The sequence below is a fragment of the Setaria italica genome, chromosome V (assembly GCF_000263155.2).
Source record: "Setaria italica strain Yugu1 chromosome V, Setaria_italica_v2.0, whole genome shotgun sequence".
NCBI lineage: Eukaryota > Viridiplantae > Streptophyta > Magnoliopsida > Poales > Poaceae > Setaria > Setaria italica.
The window spans coordinates 35,567,601-35,584,428 of NC_028454.1; the positions used below are offsets into that span (position 1 = coordinate 35,567,601).

Consider the following 16,828-nt stretch of genomic DNA (forward strand, 5'->3'; position numbering starts at 1 on the left):
ATATTTAATACTTCTAATTAGTAACAAACATTGGGAAGTAAAGTTCAGTCTCTCCAGCCAAACACCCTCACTTCCCCATTCACCACTTCAATTTTAAAATAATCTCTGTATCCTCCTTCGAAAACCTTTCCCCAATTACCATCACGGCGCTCATGCTGCTGCCTGGTGGTTGCTGGCGCCCGGCTATAAAACAGAGTTCAGGTCACCTTTTCGGGGCGCGGCGAAACGAGGAGCCACCCCGCTCACTATCGCCCCCGTACAGCAATGGCGACTCGCCGCCCGCCGCCGCCGACTACCACCGGAGGGCTTGCCCGGGCGCCCACGCCGGAGGCAAGCCAGATTCTACGAGATCAGCCACCGGGTCCAGCACCATCGAGGCCACAGGTACCAATCTCAGCTGATTTCCTCCCTCTCTTCTCCGTCGGGGCTGGGCCTCGAGTATTAGCACGCGAGCGCTCAGCGGGCGCGGCGTCGCTGAGGGGCTACGGGTGCGGCCGCGGTGGCGGCGAGAGGGTGCGGGCGCGGGCTTGCGCGCGTGGTTTTGGAGGCTAGTGGGGCGCACTTATACGAAAAATATCTCGTAAAGCTGTTGTTATTTTCTTAAGGCATATGATTAATGTGATCACTGAGAGGTTCAAACCAGGGCCCAGAGGTACCCCACCATTCCTTCTTATCTGATGTTTCAGAATTATGCACACACATTAGGAAAAAGCACATGATGAGCTCCAAAGTTGTGTACCTAACTTCATTACATCTTTTCTATCATAAACCATCTATCATGATAGATGAAATGAGACTCTTGTCTCATAAATTGTAGACAAAACTTAATCATAACGACCACCAGATAAGATAGGGGCACTCTATTTAGAAGTTTTGTTCTCTTGAAATGCTATCTCATCAAAGGAGGAGGCACTTGCTGCTCAAAGGCAGCCTGATCCTATGAATTTTGACAGATACACCTTGCATTGTTTATGATTTTTTTTAAATGGTTTTTTAGTGGCAGAATCAGAGAAAATCAGAAGAAAGGAAGAAGATATTGTTTTGTCTATCAGGCGTGTAAACAGTGCTCCATCAAGACTCTGCATAGTTGGTGATCATGAGTTGGCAGCACCAACCGTGCCTCGTCCTGTTATTGAACATGGTACAAACATTCAGATGCAGGTGCTAGTTGGTAACAGTTCATGAGAGGAATTCGTCGCATGAGTCCTAGAGGTACTTCTCTATCTGTTCAGCTTAGCATAATTGTTATCTGTTGAATGTTCCTTAATAATGATAAAAAAATATCGAATGTACATGCAGATGAAGAGACAGGCCTTAATGTGAACCAGATTCCTGAAGCAGAGCAAATCCAAAATGTGGCTTACCAGATTCTTGATGTAGAGACATGCCTTAATGTAAACCAGATTCCTGAAGCAGAGCAAATCCAGTAGTGTTGTTTGGTTGCTCTATAGTGTTGCGATGCTGAAAAGGGACAAGTGCATGGACATGGTAATTACAAATGTAGTCGGCAATATTTCTGGATTTGCCTACCTGTTCTCAATTTTTCGGAACTCAAAATCAACAATCAAAGTTAGTATATTTAGAGTAGTCAAAATTCTACTTATAATCATCCTCGTGGGGGCTTTGTTAATTATGTATCTTTCTACAGGCAAATTTGCTGATCGCATTCACTGCAATAGTATTTGGAACCATTTTCATCTTAGTCCTACTGGATTTAGAGAAGGCTAAACTTTTAGAAGCTATATTTGGTGTAGGACATATTTTTTCAATTCTAAGCTGCATTGGTGTTCAGATCATTATTCGAATGGTAATGAACTAATTGTCAATCTTGAATTGTAAAAATATAAGTGCGTGTACTTCTAGTTGACATATTTGGTTCCAATTGGTTTATTTGTTTTTTTTCTGTAGAAGAACGGAATTAGGTAAGTTCATGTACTTGGGTTGCTTTTTAGTTTTGTGCCTAATGCAGCAATGAGCCTATGGACTCTTGTTTACACTCTGTTATATCACCGTGAGCGCATTTACATCCCGGTACCTATTCTTGTCCATGTCACGTATGTATACGTTCTTTTGTGATCTTCCTCTGTGCATCTATGTCTTGTACTTCTTTTCTAATGATCCTCTGTGCTCTAGGTGTCATCACTGATCAATTGCACATTCCAAGTGTTGGACCTTCTTATGCTAATTGTAGCATATCGTAAAGCTGTTGCTATTTTCTTAAGGCATATGGTTAATGTGATCACTGTGAGGTTCAAACCAGGGCCCAGAGGTACCCCACCATTCCTTCTCATCTGATGTTTCAGAATTATGCACACACATTAGGAAAAAGCACATGATGAGCTCCAAAGTTGTGTACCCAACTTCATTACATCTTTTTCTATCATAAACCATCTATCATGATAGATGAAATGAGACACTGTCTCATAAATTGTAGACAAAACTTAATCATAACGACAACCAGATAAGATAGGGGCACTCTATTTAGAAGTTTTGTTCTCTTGAAATGCTATACCATCAAAGGAGGAGGCACTTGTTGCTCAAAGGCAGCCTGATCCTATCAATTTTGACAGATACACCTCGCATTGTTTATGTTTTTTTAAATGGTTTTTTAGTTGCAGAATCAGAGAAAATCAGAAGAAAGGAAGAAGATATTGTTTTGTCTATCAGGCGTGTAAACAGTGCTCCATCAAGACTCTGCATAGTTGGTGATCATGAGTTGGCAGCACCAACCGTGCCTCTTCCTGTTATTGAACATGGTACAAACATGCAGATGCAGGTACTAGTTGGTAACCAAGGACTAGGTTATTTCTTGGAAGGACTGCAGTTCATGAGAGGAATTCGCCGCATGAGTCCTAGAGGTACTTCTGTATCTGGTCAGCTTAGCATAATTGTTGTCTGTTGAATGTCCCTTAATAATGATAAAAAAAATATCAAATGTACATGCAGATGAAGAGACAGGCCTTAATGTAAACCAGATTCCTGAAGCAGAGCAAATCCAGAATGTGGCTGACCAGATTCTTGGTGTAGAGATAGGCCTTAATGTAAACCAGATTCCTGAAGCAGAGCAAATCCAGTAGCGTTGTTTGGTTGCTCTATAGTGTTGCTATGTTGAAAAGGGACAAGTGCATGGACATGGTAATTACAAATGTAGTCAGCTATATTTCTGAATTTGCCTACCTGCTCTCAATTTTTCGGAACTCAAAATCAAAGTTAGTATATTCGGAGCAGTCAAAATTCTACTTATAATCATCCTCGTGGGGGCTTTGTTAATTATGTATCTTTCTACAGGCAAATTTGCTGATCACATTCACTGCAATAGTATTTGGAACCATTTTCATCTTAGTCCTACTGGATTTAGAGAAGGCTAAACTTTTAGAAGCTATATTTGGTGTAGGAGGTATTTTTTCAATTCTAAGTTGCATTGGTGTTCAGCTCATTATTCAAATGGTAATGAACTAGCTGTCAATCTTGAATTGTAAAAATATAAGTGCGTGTACTTCTAGTTGACATATTTGGTTCCAATTGGTATATTTGTTTTTTTCTGTAGAAGAACGGAATTAGGAAAGTTCATGTACTTGGGTTGCTTTTTAGTTTTGTGCCTAATGCAGCAATGAGCCTATGGACTCTTGTTTACATTCGGTTCCAATTGGTATATTTGTTTTTTTCTGTAGAAGAACGGAATTAGGAAAGTTCATGTACTTGGGTTGCTTTTTAGTTTTGTGCCTAATGCAGCAATGAGCCTATGGACTCTTGTTTACATTCTGTTATATCACCGTGAGCGCATTTACATCCCGGTACCTATTCTTGTCCATGTCACATATGTATACGTTCTTTTGTGATGGTCCTCTGTGCATCTATGTCTTGTACTGAGAATGGGTGGGCTCATTACTGAGAATGGGTGGGCTCATTACTACTAATGTGAGGATTGGGATTTAACAAATACTCTCTTTATTACAACAACAATTGTATTACAGCGGAACACTCAAACACTTTTAGGTGGCTAGCCGATATTCACATTCTCACTCTTTCTTCTATGTAGCATCAGTACCTTGCTCTCGTCTACCATACTCTCTCATCCATCATGCGCATGGATGGATGGCATGGCAAGGGAGGGGGCCTCTATTTATAGGCCAAGGGGGTTCATGAGGTGATGACATGTCTCCCCCTTTTAGATTTTTCACTAGATAGATATCTATGTTCTACATTATTGTAATTTCTTCATGGCAATAACATCTAGTACCTTCATAGAAAATATTATGTATCATGAGTTGTGGGGAAGTTTCTAAAAGATTGGATTGCTCTTTCTTCAACACTCCCCCTCAATACAAACTTCTTTCCAGGGTAGTCTCGCACACCATGCCGAGTGCCTCTCAAAACTTCTCGAATTTTGCCTTGTTCGGTTCTTTTGTGAGGATGTTAGCAATATGCTAATCAATTTTCATAGGCAAGGACCTTTTCTCTTATGCAATAGTAGTGAACTTCTATGTGCTTGTCCTTGCATGGAAAATTTGATTTTATACCAAACGAATAGACGATAGATTATCACATAGAATCCTTACTTGGTATTCTGTTGGCTGATGGAGATCCTCCATCAATTGCTTGAGCTAGGTGCTCTCTTGTGCTGCAATTGTCGTTGATCGGTACTCTGCTTCAGTACTTGATTTTCAGTCATTTTTTGTTTGTCCCTCGTCATTTTTTGACTGATCGGCTCCAACCACTGCATTAAGAAAATCGGCTGACACCTCCAAGACCCAATAAAAAAATAGGCGAATGTTACCTGAGCAGCTGACAAAAACTAATGATTATAAATATATTAGTAAAAATTTCTCTACAAAACTCTAGATGAACCCGGAAAACAGCTCATGCCCATTCTACACGATGAGTGGACTACACATACACGGCAATTTGCTTACGCTTTCATCATTACTTCATGTAAAAGGGTTAACCAATATTGCAATGCCTCCCAGAGTCGGCTATTTAAGTTCGGCGCTACTAGCGTTCGGATGTCCGATGGGAAAATTTTCATCGAACGCTCCGAGGAAACATTAAAAATTACCTAGAGCAACATTAGCGGTCACTATTTGCAACATGAAAAATAATGTTTAAAAATGACTATGTCGTTCGACTTGAGGATAGAAAATTTTCACCGCAACATGAACATTATGTTTCATGCAACATTCATTGTGAAATATACAGAAACAATAGTTGCAACATCAATGCTTAACTTGCAACGTATGTCAAGCGTCCGATTTTTTTAAGATTCCAGACCTACGTTCTGTAGCATTATCGAGACTAAAGTCTACCATAATTATTGGCCCACTGGCCTGGCCCAAATGGCTATCCGTATCGGGCCATCATGTAATGTAGCAGGAGACACGGGATCTATATCGGAACAATAACCACGTCGGACTTCTCAGGTGCTTAACACCAAACTCAAAACAATATTCGACACGGGATCTAAAGCCGTAATGAAATATGTCTGGTGTGAAATGCTTTTGCTCATCTCACCTTCTTATTGCTCTCAATTTCGATTTATTGTTCCTTTTGCTGAGTATAAACAAATCCGTCAACTTAAACATGTCCTGCCATCCATCAATTTCTGAAGGAACTACGAGCTGAATCAATCTACCTGGAGGCACTGAGAATAGGAGGCTGCCAAGAGAGCAGCGCCAGTGCCTGACCCATCTTCTGCCTGTTTAATCACGACAGAGGATGCCACTTCTTCGCCCAGCAAGTCCCTCAGAGTGCTCTCCATGCACTGGGCAAAGAATGTGTAGTACTTGTAGACTCCGCCGTCCTCAGCAATCACCGTCCTTTGTTCGCCAGGGCTGACAGCGTCTCGCCCGAGCTTTTTGAGGATGCCGTAGACCCCAGCAGCAGCAAGCCGTGCGCCACGCGTGGCAACAACCTCGCAGACATCCACGACCATTCTTCTTGTTTTGTAACAGGTGCTTTCTATCTGAAAACCGATCGAGGAAAAGGTATTTTGTAGGGATTGAACGAGTAGTAGAATAATTTAACAGCGAGGACAAACGATGAATACCCCCAGGATTTCTTTCAGCTTGATGCTAACTGTGTTGAGGTCAGGTGTTGTGTCTTGATGCATCATCAGCATGTGAAGCGTACTGTAATGCAGCAGGTATCAATTCTTTTAGTTAGCAATACTTGTGCCAAACAAAGTGGTTTAGTTGAAAAACTGACAACTTATGCTTTAATTTCAGAACAGGAGAAAACTAGATAACCAAAGCATAGAAAATAGAGAAGGATGTTACCATTCTATGCATTTCAATAAACTTACAGGTTTAGAAAAATGCTTTGCTATGCTGCGAAATCATAACTGCAAGCTGAATCAAACCAGTGTGTCTATTCTAGCATGGATTGACTGGCACAGAGTTGGTGAAAAGTTCTTCCATAGCCATTGCTATTGGAAAAGATGCGCAGCTATTGTGCAAGTTTACTGGTAGTGTATAGATACTGCAAGATTAATTATCATGCCATTTGTTGTTTATTTCTTATTTGTTTATGGTTGTGTGCATCTTAGTTATGCAGAGGGCGTGGATGATCTAGGCTCAGCTGTATCACCTTGATGTAATGGTAAAGTTTCCTTAATCGAAAAAAATAGATACCGCAAGAAGTCAAGAGAAACTGAGATGGTACCATTCAGCTCAATAGGGCAGTAGACCAACAGTCACAGAATAATTTTAGTAAATACACTTTCGAATGCCCAATTACACAATTATGAGCAGGCAGCAGGAAGTTATTCAGGAGTCAGGACAAATTGGTTAACTGTAACTTGAAAGCCATGTCATACCTCAGGATATATGGGGTCTCAAGTTTTGGAGGTGCATTATTGGCAAGAGGAGAAACTTCCTGAGCCATTTTTAGCAGGACTCTTTGAACAATTTCCCCCATATACATGCCAGAAATCAACTTCTCATAAATCTGGCAGCACCATATTGCTACACATTTATTACCTACAAAAGGGTGAAAGTATCATAAACTGTAGCATATGAAGGGCAATACCTGTTCACCAGGGTTCAAACATATTGCTACACATTTATTACCTACAAAAGGGTGAAAGTTCAGTCAGCGGAAGGGTGTTTGGGAGAGGGGTGCTAAACTTTAGCACCCCCACTTTAGTCCATTTTAGTCACTTGTGCTCCCAAACAGGTGAGCTAAAACTGGTGGACTAAATTTTAGCCCCCCACTAATCCCAATCCTCACATTAGTAGTGATGAGCCCACCCATCACCGTGAGCGCATTTACATCCTGGTACCTATTCTTGTCCATGTCACGTATGTATACGTTCTTTTGTGAGTTTAATTCAGGTGAAGGTTAGCGAAGTCAGCATAGTTCCCACTAAAGAGACTACAAAGTCTGAATTACTACTCAGCTCGCAGGCAATACTGTATGCAACCAACTCCTTTGCTTGGTGCAGCCTCTCTATTTGTTGAGATCCATTGCTTGATACAGTAGCAGAAATAAACATTGTTGTGAATTGCATATTTGGTGATAGCCACTACGTGATATAGAGAGGGCATTCGCCAGATTCAGTTGGCAACACAAGCGACAAGACATCCTTGCACGTGAACGATGTAAAGATCCTTTGTTTTGCTGTTTTTACTGTTGTATAAGAGTAACCTTTTTGTTTTTTCTCTCCTTCTCCCTTTGCTTTAGTTGATGTTTAGTAGTTCTAGCTCTATCAATAATGTCGGTGGAGCTAGTTGTTTGTGAGCTGTTGGTTTCTTCTAGTTGCTGTTATTTTTTTCTTTTTCTTCTTCTAATAAAAGTTCGGCAAAGTTTTTGCCGTACGTTCAAAAAAAATTGCATATTTAGTTATCCAGCTCGTCTGAATATCTTCGGTATCCCTGTTGTTTTGTGTATGTGTCTTGTGTTCCCCTATTCTGAGAGTTTGAGATCAAGAAAACTGCTAGTAGACGCTTGCGAGCGGCACCGTTCATCTCCTAGATGAACGAGTAAAATGCATAGCACAACACTAGTTTAGTACCAAATTCTCATATGAATCACTTAAACTTGCAAATGCTACACGGTGCATTATCAAACTTGTACTCTTGTTCATCAGAGGTCCTTTTTTAACCAGATCTTATCGATTTTGCCTTTTGGAAGTGATGACATGGAACTGGAGCTATGCATGACACACGAGAGGGCTGAACTAGATGTTTTCGCCAAAGTTACATAGCAACTTGCACAAAACCCTTGCTTACTCTTCTTCTCGAGACATTAGCTTAATGCCCCAAATCAATAGGGTTGGCGGCAAAATCCTCAGCATCTGATTGTCGGCTTGCCACTTGCTCTTGCTTGTCGACCCTTCTCCCCACTCTTCCGCGGTTCTTTTTATTGGTCAAGGTGAGTGGGCACAGATATACCAGTGCTATGAGGTGTTGCGCCTAGCCATGGATGGTGTGGGGAGCCCATTGTTCTGGAAGGCAGCGGCATAGATTGCTTCGTTGCTGGTGCTCGAGGAGGCAGAAGCCACATGGGTGCTCAGGCAAAGACAAATGACTTCACAATACACCTTGGGAGGGGCCTTACCATGCATGACACATTCCTCAACTAGTGTCACATTTTGATTACTAGCCGTAGCATGCCGCTGGTCCTACTCTGTCGCCACCTGGGTCGTACTTTGTTTTTCCTTGGCATCTTCAGCACAAGAAGGAAGAAACAGATAAATCTACACTAGCTAAATCTTTCAAGGGGTTTTGTGAAAAATAATTCATGCAAATTTGTGTGATGCATGTGACTGTTGTACATTGCATTCTCATGCCACCATGGATTAAATCTGCTTATATAGAAGGATTAATGCTAGCTTACATGTTGAGAAAGGACATCCGTAGAACAAAGATGCAAGTTTGATGATGCATCCTGTAGCATTTGCAAGTTAAGCGATTCATGTGAGAATTTGGTACTAGTTTAGTGATGCGCTATGAATTTTAGGGCTCCTTTGGTAGGGATTCTCCACCGGTTTTTGGTGAAGTCCTATCAAAGGGGCAAATTCAAAACGGTTCCACCGCCGAAATTGAGGAGAAGCCACAAAACGACTTACACTAAAGATGAGGAGCTAAAAAAAATTGGCTTCGCCGACTTCTCCTCCTTCCCAAGTATTAATTGACCATAAAATTATCCATACTGCCATTGAAAAGCCGTTTTACCAAATATTTTTCAAAACGGCTTCAGGTTCACTGGAAAATCATTCTATCAAAGAAGTCGGAGTTGGAGCCATTTTAGGTGGAGTTCTACACTGCGGCCCTTACGCCATGTGCCGGCGGAACGCTGCGGCGGCGAACGAACCCCCGCCTAAATTACATGGCCGAATGTTTGGACGGCTGTTATTATTCCATCGTCATCCGCTGGGGCGTGAAGCGAATGTATTAGCCCTGAAGGTTGGAATAAAGGCGCTCGCCGTCGCCGGAAAGGAATGAGAAAGCATGGCCTGCCTGCAATGGAATCATTCTCTGAAACGAATTACCCTGCCTGACTGATATTATACTGTGTTCCTGACAGTTACATCATCCGCAGTCTGCCTATATTAACAGTCCTTCTTCAGCTCATCACAACCTCAGCTGTCAAAGCGTCAACCGTCTGAACGGCTTGCGCTCACTGCACTAGCAGCATGGCCTGCTGCGGCGGCGCCATGTCCGCCAGGCCGCGGGGCGTCCGGGAGGAGACGCTGCTCCGCGTCCCGGGCGCGTCCGTGCACCTCATGGCCGGCTCCGACGGCCCCGTCGAGCTCGCGCGCGGGGATCTCTCCGTCGTCCGCATCGCCAAGGACGGCGTGGCCGTGGCCACCGCGGTGCGCGTCGGCCACGACCTGGGCTGGCCGCTGGCGCGGGACGAGCCCGTCGTCAGGCTCGACCGCCTGCACTACCTCTTCACGCTGCCCGACCGGGACGGCACGTTCCTCAACTACGGCGTCTCCTTCGACGCCGCCGCCAACGCCGACGCCGCCGCGCTCGCGTCGCTCGACGGCTTCCTCCGGTCCAACGCCTGCTTCTCCGCGCCGTCCTCCTCCGCGGCGGTCGTTCCGTCCAAGAGCTCCAGGGCGAGGCCGACGCAGCAGCAGCAGCAGCAGTCGGCTGCGTCGTCGGACGCGTACTGGAACGACTTCGCGCCGAGGATGGAAGGGTACAACGGCGTGCTCGCCAAGGCGATCGCCGCCGGCACCGGCCAGCTCGTCAAGGGCATCTTCATGTGCAGCGAGGCCTACGCCAGCCAGGTGCCCGTCCAGTCCGTTCTGGCAAGCTCGGAAGTGACTGGAGAATCGCTACGCATGGGTGATGACACTTGTGTTTCTTGGCTTCTTGCAGGTCCAGAGGGGAGCTGATCTGTTCCGTCCACAGGCAGCCGGCGGCGCGAGCAGCCGATTCGGCGGAGCTGGCCGGAGCAGCAGCCAGGCGAGCACGAAGCGCGGAGCAGTCAACAAGAGCCTCAAGAGGTTACTGAACTAGCGCCCATGCTTGCCTGCCGGTCTGAATCACAACCACTGCTAGTGCTTCCTGATGATAGTGCTGGTCTCTGTTGTTCTTCAGGGTCAGGAAGCTGTCGGAGATGACCGAGCAGATGAGCCAGTCCTTGCTCGACACGGTCATCTCGGTGACCGGGTCCATGGCGGCGCCGCTGCTCCGCTCCAAGCAAGGGAGGGCCTTCCTCGCCACCGTTCCCGGCGAGGTCGTCCTGGCATCTCTCGATGCTATCAGTGAGTGTTCTTGCTGCCAACGCATCAGATGCTCACAGTTAGATAGCGAAACAGGATATGTTCAAACCTTTAATCGTGTTCACCTTTCTGTGACAGATAAAGTTATGGATGCGGTAGAGGCTGCTGAGAGGAGGTCACTTGCTGCGACCTCCAACGTCGTCGCCGGCGCCGTGTCCAGGAGGTAAGAACGCACTCGAATCTCGCTTAAAAAAGGAAATTTCGTTTCGAGCCTGAGACACGGCCGCCTTTCCCAGGTACGGCGAGAGCGCAGGCGAGGCAACTGAAGACGCGTTCGCGACGGCCGGACACGCCGTCGGGACGGCGTGGAACCTGTTCAAGATACGGAAGGCCGTCACGCCGTCGTCTTCGCTGCCCGGGAACATGGTCAAGAGCGCCGTCAGGAACAGGAAGTGATGACGACGGATTAGCATCCAGCAGCAGTGCAGCACACTGCTGCAGAAACACGGTGTAGTGCTGTTCTGGGTGATCATGCCCTGACGATGAAATGCAACTTCCGCGTTTAACTGTGACCACGAAATCAGGGTGTACCACGAAATGTCACAAACATTAACTATGACAAATGTTTCTGCCCTCGAAATAATAACGTGTTATCCCAGTGACATGTTCTGCAACTGAATACTCACATCAAAAACAAATTATTGACAAGGGTAACCAATTTGGAGCAGCCGAGCAGGGACCGAGCAATTATGTTACGGATAACTAACATTATGAGATGCTATGCATGTACCATGACCAGTTCAGCCTGACATGGCTCACATGAGCATGAAAGATGGGGCGTGCTTGGTTCCCGGCCTTGCTGCGACACACCACGACCTGTGGCAGCGCCGATTCTGAGAGCCACAGCCGCCACAGCCTGTGTCGTGGCTTTTGGTGGATCAGAACCAAGCATGCCCCAACACTGAAAGTGGCGCATGGTCAGATTGAGGGACAAGCAAGTATCCAAAAGCATCACACACAAAGCTGAGTAGCTGACAGGCATCAGAAAGATAAGTAAATCACACAACTGCATTGGCTTGCAAGTTAACATAGCCTTCTCATAACATGCTATAGCCAATCTGGCCAAGTTCACATCCAGGAATAACAAAACTTCACTTCAGTGCTTAGGGTAGAACAAAACCTAACGACCATAATTATGACATTGCAACTAGACCACCCAGAGTCCAGAACAGTAATACAGATGTAAATAAGTGTTTACTTCTTCTTCGCATCACCAGCCTTGGTCTGTAAAAGTATCAACAACAGTAAGCAGAGGTTGAATCAGTAAAGCAGAAGAGGCATGATAAAACAAATGCATAAGGAATTGAAGGCCATAAGTGTCATGATAAGTAGCTAACTCACCTTCTTGACACCACGGATCTTCTTGGCCCTGTTCTTCCGCTCTTTCATTTGCTTACGGGACTTCTCAACCTTGGTAGCAAGACCATTCTGCCAAAAGAAAGATGGATTAAGCAGAGTGCAGCAATTGAAATCTACATAGCTACACAACTCAGGTTGTTGAGGCGTCCATCAATTTCAAGTTAATCAAAACTCAGTTGACATACACTTTGATCATGCATGAATCTTAACACCATAGATCAACAATGAAAATGACTGAGAAAATGATACATTTGCATCTAGAATTCTTGAGCAATGTTGAATGTTGCTTGCATCAAGAAACATATTCATAGCACATGAGAATCTTTTGTGATTCTTGCGTCACACTACATGCAAAATAAATAATACATGAATCGTGCATCACACTACATGCAAATTAAATATTACCATGAAATTTTTTTGTCACAACAATAAATTTTCCCAGCTCAAAAGTAGCGAGCAGGATAAAAAACACACTATATAACAATGGAGTTTCTGTGTACAGAAAATGTGCTGGCCTTCAATTTCTACTACTATGGACTCAATCACATAAGCACCAGCATCTTTCAATCAATATGCTTTTGCAAACAAAGAGCTTGCATAAATTAATGTGAATCACCACTGACAGAAAATAAAAAAATAGCCACAACTAGCCTCTACTTTAACATGTGTACTTCTCTTCAGGATGTTCCCACAGAAACAAATCGAAACATTGCAGCATGATTTATACTTAAAATGTACTAACAGCACAAATTAGTGGTGACACATACAAGCCAGAGATATAATCAGTAATCACACTTTCACTTAAGATAAGGTTCCTCAGTGCCATAGAAGCAGAGGCCGGATGGCAACATACCCTGATGAGGCGGTACTTGGGCTCGAACTTCTTGGCGGCCTCGAGGTTGTCGTAGATGAGGCCGAAGCCAGTGGACTTGCCTCCTCCGAAGTGGGTGCGGAACTTGAAGACGAAGATGGTGTTAGGGTCCTTCACCTCGTAAACCTTGGCTAGCCTCTCCTTCAGCTCAGCCTACACAGAGAGAGCACACGGAAACCCTGAGATCCAGGACAAAATCACACGATACAACAGCAGCGCGTACAGGATGGGGTGTCGAGATCTCACCTTGGAGACGTTGGCCCGGCCGGGGTGGATCACCTCGAGCACCTGCAAGGTAGAGCGAGAAAAGGGACGATTTAATGCTGGAGGGAGATAAACAGATGGATACCGAGAGCGGCGGGGAGATGTATGGTGCTTACGAATTGCTTGCGGGAGAGGAGGCGATTGGTCATGAACTTGCGGGTGCGGAGGGTGACCGCCGTGCTGGCCTTGGAGTCCGCCATGGTTGGGAGATGGAGGTGGACGCGCCGCCGCCGGGAAGAGAGGGGGAGTTGGTTGCGCGAGAGGAGCGAGGGTTAAGGGCTGGCTGGCGGCACGGAAAACCCTAGGCGATGGAGCGGTGGATATTTATACGGTGGGCTTAGAGGTGCGGGTGCTGGTCGGAACTAGATGGGCCATTTTTGAAATGGGCCACACTTGCGGTCTAGCAGGGTATGTTTCTCTGTCTGACAGCCCAATATATGGGTTGATCACTCGATTTTCCTCTTTTTACAGTGCTCTCTTCAGCGGATTAAACACTCTCTTCTCTTCACAGTGCTCTCTTCAGCAGATGAAACATTTCCCTCTAAAAAATACAAAGGTTTTTTAATATAGTATATTTGAAGACACTCAAATATTTTTTAATTAAGCTTAAAAAATCTAAATACTGACAAGCTCCTATTTTTGAGATTTAACAAAAGCGGGTACTATTTTTTATATGTGTATTCAAAATACATTAATTAAAAATGTAATATAGATCCACTTTAATCACAAAAAGTATCTGCATTGCTTTAATCTCAACATTTTCCAGTTAATCACAAAAAAGCTACATAAGTGTTAACTCAATATAACTCAATTGGTTACATTTCTTATGGAACGTGTCCACCCATGTTCGAGTCATATAGTTAATACAAGTACTCATATTTTTCTAAATCTAATCTAAAATTAGTGATGCTATTCTCTTTAGTGAGGCATGCTCTTCACTCAAAAGTGCACGTAGGGTTAGGTTGTGTGCATAAGTTCATAGTGCTAAATGCGTATTTCTGTATGTGAGCGTTTCCGTTTATACTATGTTAAAGAAATAGGGTTACGCTTTATGTTGGCTTTTATACAGAGAGAACAGCACAGGAACTCTCTCTCTTTTTTTTTTGCCAAGTCTTGCTCATAGATTTTTTCTAACAACACTCTAAGAATGTCTTTTGGTTCCTGTTAGTCACGCAATGAACACCATTTAAATACGGATGCCTTACTGTTGGAACACACAAAGAATATCTATTTTACGAACTAACCCTAAAGGAGGGCTTTTGTGCGCTGTTTTCTACTTTGCTAATCATAAACTGGACCCATTCGTTTGCCTGTCTACACATGTGATATGTCTACCTCTGTTTATTACTTAAGCACTAAGCTACGATTTGCTAAAAGAAGGCACTAATAAGCTATGATTAATTAGCTGGCGATAACAAGTATCGCGTGGTTTCTTCTATCTCCAACCTTTCACTTCAAGGAGCAGAAAAGTTTTTGTCGTTGCGTGTAACAGCTTGAGTTTCTCGACAGTGTTTCTCTGTGTGCAATTCTAATGCGAAGGATGGTAGTGCTAGCGCGATCGAGCATCGCCGTTTTCGGGATGCCAGTCGGCTGCGGGGAAGGGGGTCCCCGCATGACACGCGAACCAGGCTCTCGGGATGCAGTCTTGAGTAGATTGGTTGCCTGCACTAGCTATTGAGCGTGTCCTACAGGATGCAAAAGGACCCCTCAAGCCTGGCTCCCAAGATGCAATAAGGGCGCGTTTGGTTCTCTTCTGGGTACCGGCCGGCTCGGCTCTCGGGAGACAGGCTCTCACGGGCCAGCAGCGAGCGAGCCAGGCTCTGAAGAAACGAGATCCAATTTCGTTTCTCGGGAGCCAGGCTGAGTGCTGATTTCTGCATGTGAACGCACGAGCCAGACGGAGATGCAAGCAACCAATCGCCCTTCAGTTGCACGCGCGGAACCTGACTAGTGGTGCTGCAGCCAACCAATCACTCGTCAGATGCATGCGCCGAGCCTGGTCAGGCCGTGTACAAGCAACCAAACGCGCCCTAAAAGTCCTCATTTTCTCGGAGCCAGGCTCGGACGATGCAGCGGTGAGTCCTCGGGAGGTGTGCATAGACACAAGAAAAGCAGCTGGGCACTGATTAACCAATCAACCAACAGTACCGGAAATCTTAGCTTTAGTCCCGGCTGGTAGGCCTCAAATCTCTCTAAAAACTATCTGGGATAAATTTTTGAAGTAAAAGGTGGAGTTCTTTATCTTTAGTCCTGGTTTGTGTTACCAACCGTGACTAAAATTTTTTGAAAAGAAAATAAAAAAAAGCGGCCCACACCCGCCTCCACCCCGCCCGCCCGCTCCGCCGCCCACCCACTCCGCCCGCCTCGGCTCCGCCTCGCTCCGCCCCGTGGCGTCATCGGCGCCCACCGCCGCTCGACATTCAATTCATTCAAAGGTCTCGTAGGAAAAAATCGATCAAAGTTGTGGACATTCAATTCTCGGTTGCCTTGATTGGAGATTCAATTCAAGTGAATCCTCCAACACGGCCACAACCACTTCCACTGCCTTCTTGCAGACCCCGCACCACCGACTTCGCTCCGCCCCGCACCGCCAAGCCCGCCCGCCTCGACGCCGCCCTGCTCCGCCCCATGCCGCCGCCCACCACTTGGCTCCCCCGCGCGTCAGCCCTGTCCTCGCCCAGCTGCCGCTCCTCACTCCCAGTGCAGGGGGGAGGGGAGGGACAGCAGGGAGAGGGGGCGGCCACCCGCGCTGGAAGGAGAGAAAGAGGAGGAAGGAGAGGAAGAGGAGGGTGGCCACCCGCGCTAGAAGAAAGCAGGGAGAGGAGCAGACTTGTGCACGTGAAAGAAAGACTTAGGCGCGTGGAGAAGATAAGGACTTGCGCGTGGACCTGTGCGCGCCCCTATGTTTTGTCCCGGTTGGAATTTTCAACCGGGACAAAAACGTTTTTGTCCCGGTTGGAAATACCAGCCGGGACTAAATCTTTCCAACCGAGACAAAAGGGGAGCTTTCGTCCTGGTTGAAATTTCCAGCCGGGACAAAAGGGGGAGCATCGCTGCTAGATCTTTCCAACCAGGACTAAAGCACCTCCCGGTGTCCTTTCAGTGCCTCATTTTTTAAGTTCCGGGTCCAAAGCTATTCAGGATAAAAAGGGTTGGATGGAAGGTCAGTTCTCTAGTAGTGCAATCAAGTTCGGGTTGGATGGAAGGTCAGTTCTCTAGTAGTGCAATCAAGTTCTTTAGCTAGCCTAACCAATAAGATACCAGTTGCATGGGGAGAGTCGGCTGCCGGCAACCTGCATGCCTGATACGACCATACGAGCCGGGCTCCGTCGATCCTGAAACCAATCAGAAAGTTCCCCAAAATGGCAGCTTTACTAAAGCGTCTGTAACACTGCAAAGTCGCACAAATATCCGACAGTTGTCATGCAGCGCACGTTAACGTCGGCGTCGGCGAAAGCGAAATACACCAGCTTCGGTGTCACGTCACCGAGATTCTTTCACTTCTTTTTGGTTACAAGTTTACAACTCATACAATGATACAATACACCGTCGCGAACCTAAACAAACGCTCCATTCCATCCATCGCCAGGTCAGGAAGCCTG

General features: G+C 45.5%; 2 protein-coding genes across 2 annotated transcripts; one reads left to right on the top strand and one right to left on the bottom strand.

Moving 5' to 3' along the window:
• Window positions 1-9,546: 9,546 nt before the first annotated feature.
• LOC101778022 (senescence/dehydration-associated protein At4g35985, chloroplastic) lies at window positions 9,547-11,346 on the top strand. The gene is made up of 5 exons (XM_004969736.4): window positions 9,547-10,234; window positions 10,326-10,453; window positions 10,548-10,714; window positions 10,811-10,895; window positions 10,969-11,346. Exons 1-5 carry the CDS (start codon window positions 9,632-9,634, stop codon window positions 11,126-11,128), a joined length of 1,143 nt encoding a protein of 380 aa, XP_004969793.1. The 5' UTR covers window positions 9,547-9,631; the 3' UTR covers window positions 11,129-11,346.
• A 370-nt stretch (window positions 11,347-11,716) lies between these two features.
• LOC101778417 (40S ribosomal protein S24-1) lies at window positions 11,717-13,529 on the bottom strand. The gene is made up of 5 exons (XM_004969738.4): window positions 13,343-13,529; window positions 13,209-13,250; window positions 12,945-13,115; window positions 12,074-12,160; window positions 11,717-11,956 (listed from the first exon to the last, which is right to left on the bottom strand). Exons 1-5 carry the CDS (start codon window positions 13,424-13,426, stop codon window positions 11,927-11,929), a joined length of 414 nt encoding a protein of 137 aa, XP_004969795.1. The 5' UTR covers window positions 13,427-13,529; the 3' UTR covers window positions 11,717-11,926.
• Window positions 13,530-16,828: the final 3,299 nt, after the last annotated feature.

Coding starts and splice junctions, on each gene's coding strand:
- LOC101778022 (XM_004969736.4), top strand. CDS start 9,632: ATGGCCTGCTGCGGCGGCGCCATGTCCGCCAGGCCGCGGGGCGTCCGG. Junction 10,715..10,810: donor GGCATCTCTCGATGCTATCA/GTGAGTGTTCTT, acceptor TTTCTGTGACAG/ATAAAGTTATGGATGCGGTA. Junction 10,896..10,968: donor GCCGGCGCCGTGTCCAGGAG/GTAAGAACGCAC, acceptor CGCCTTTCCCAG/GTACGGCGAGAGCGCAGGCG.
- LOC101778417 (XM_004969738.4), bottom strand. CDS start 13,426: ATGGCGGACTCCAAGGCCAGCACGGCGGTCACCCTCCGCACCCGCAAG. Junction 12,161..12,944: donor CCAAGTACCGCCTCATCAGG/GTATGTTGCCAT, acceptor TTCTTTTGGCAG/AATGGTCTTGCTACCAAGGT. Junction 11,957..12,073: donor AGATCCGTGGTGTCAAGAAG/GTGAGTTAGCTA, acceptor ATACTTTTACAG/ACCAAGGCTGGTGATGCGAA.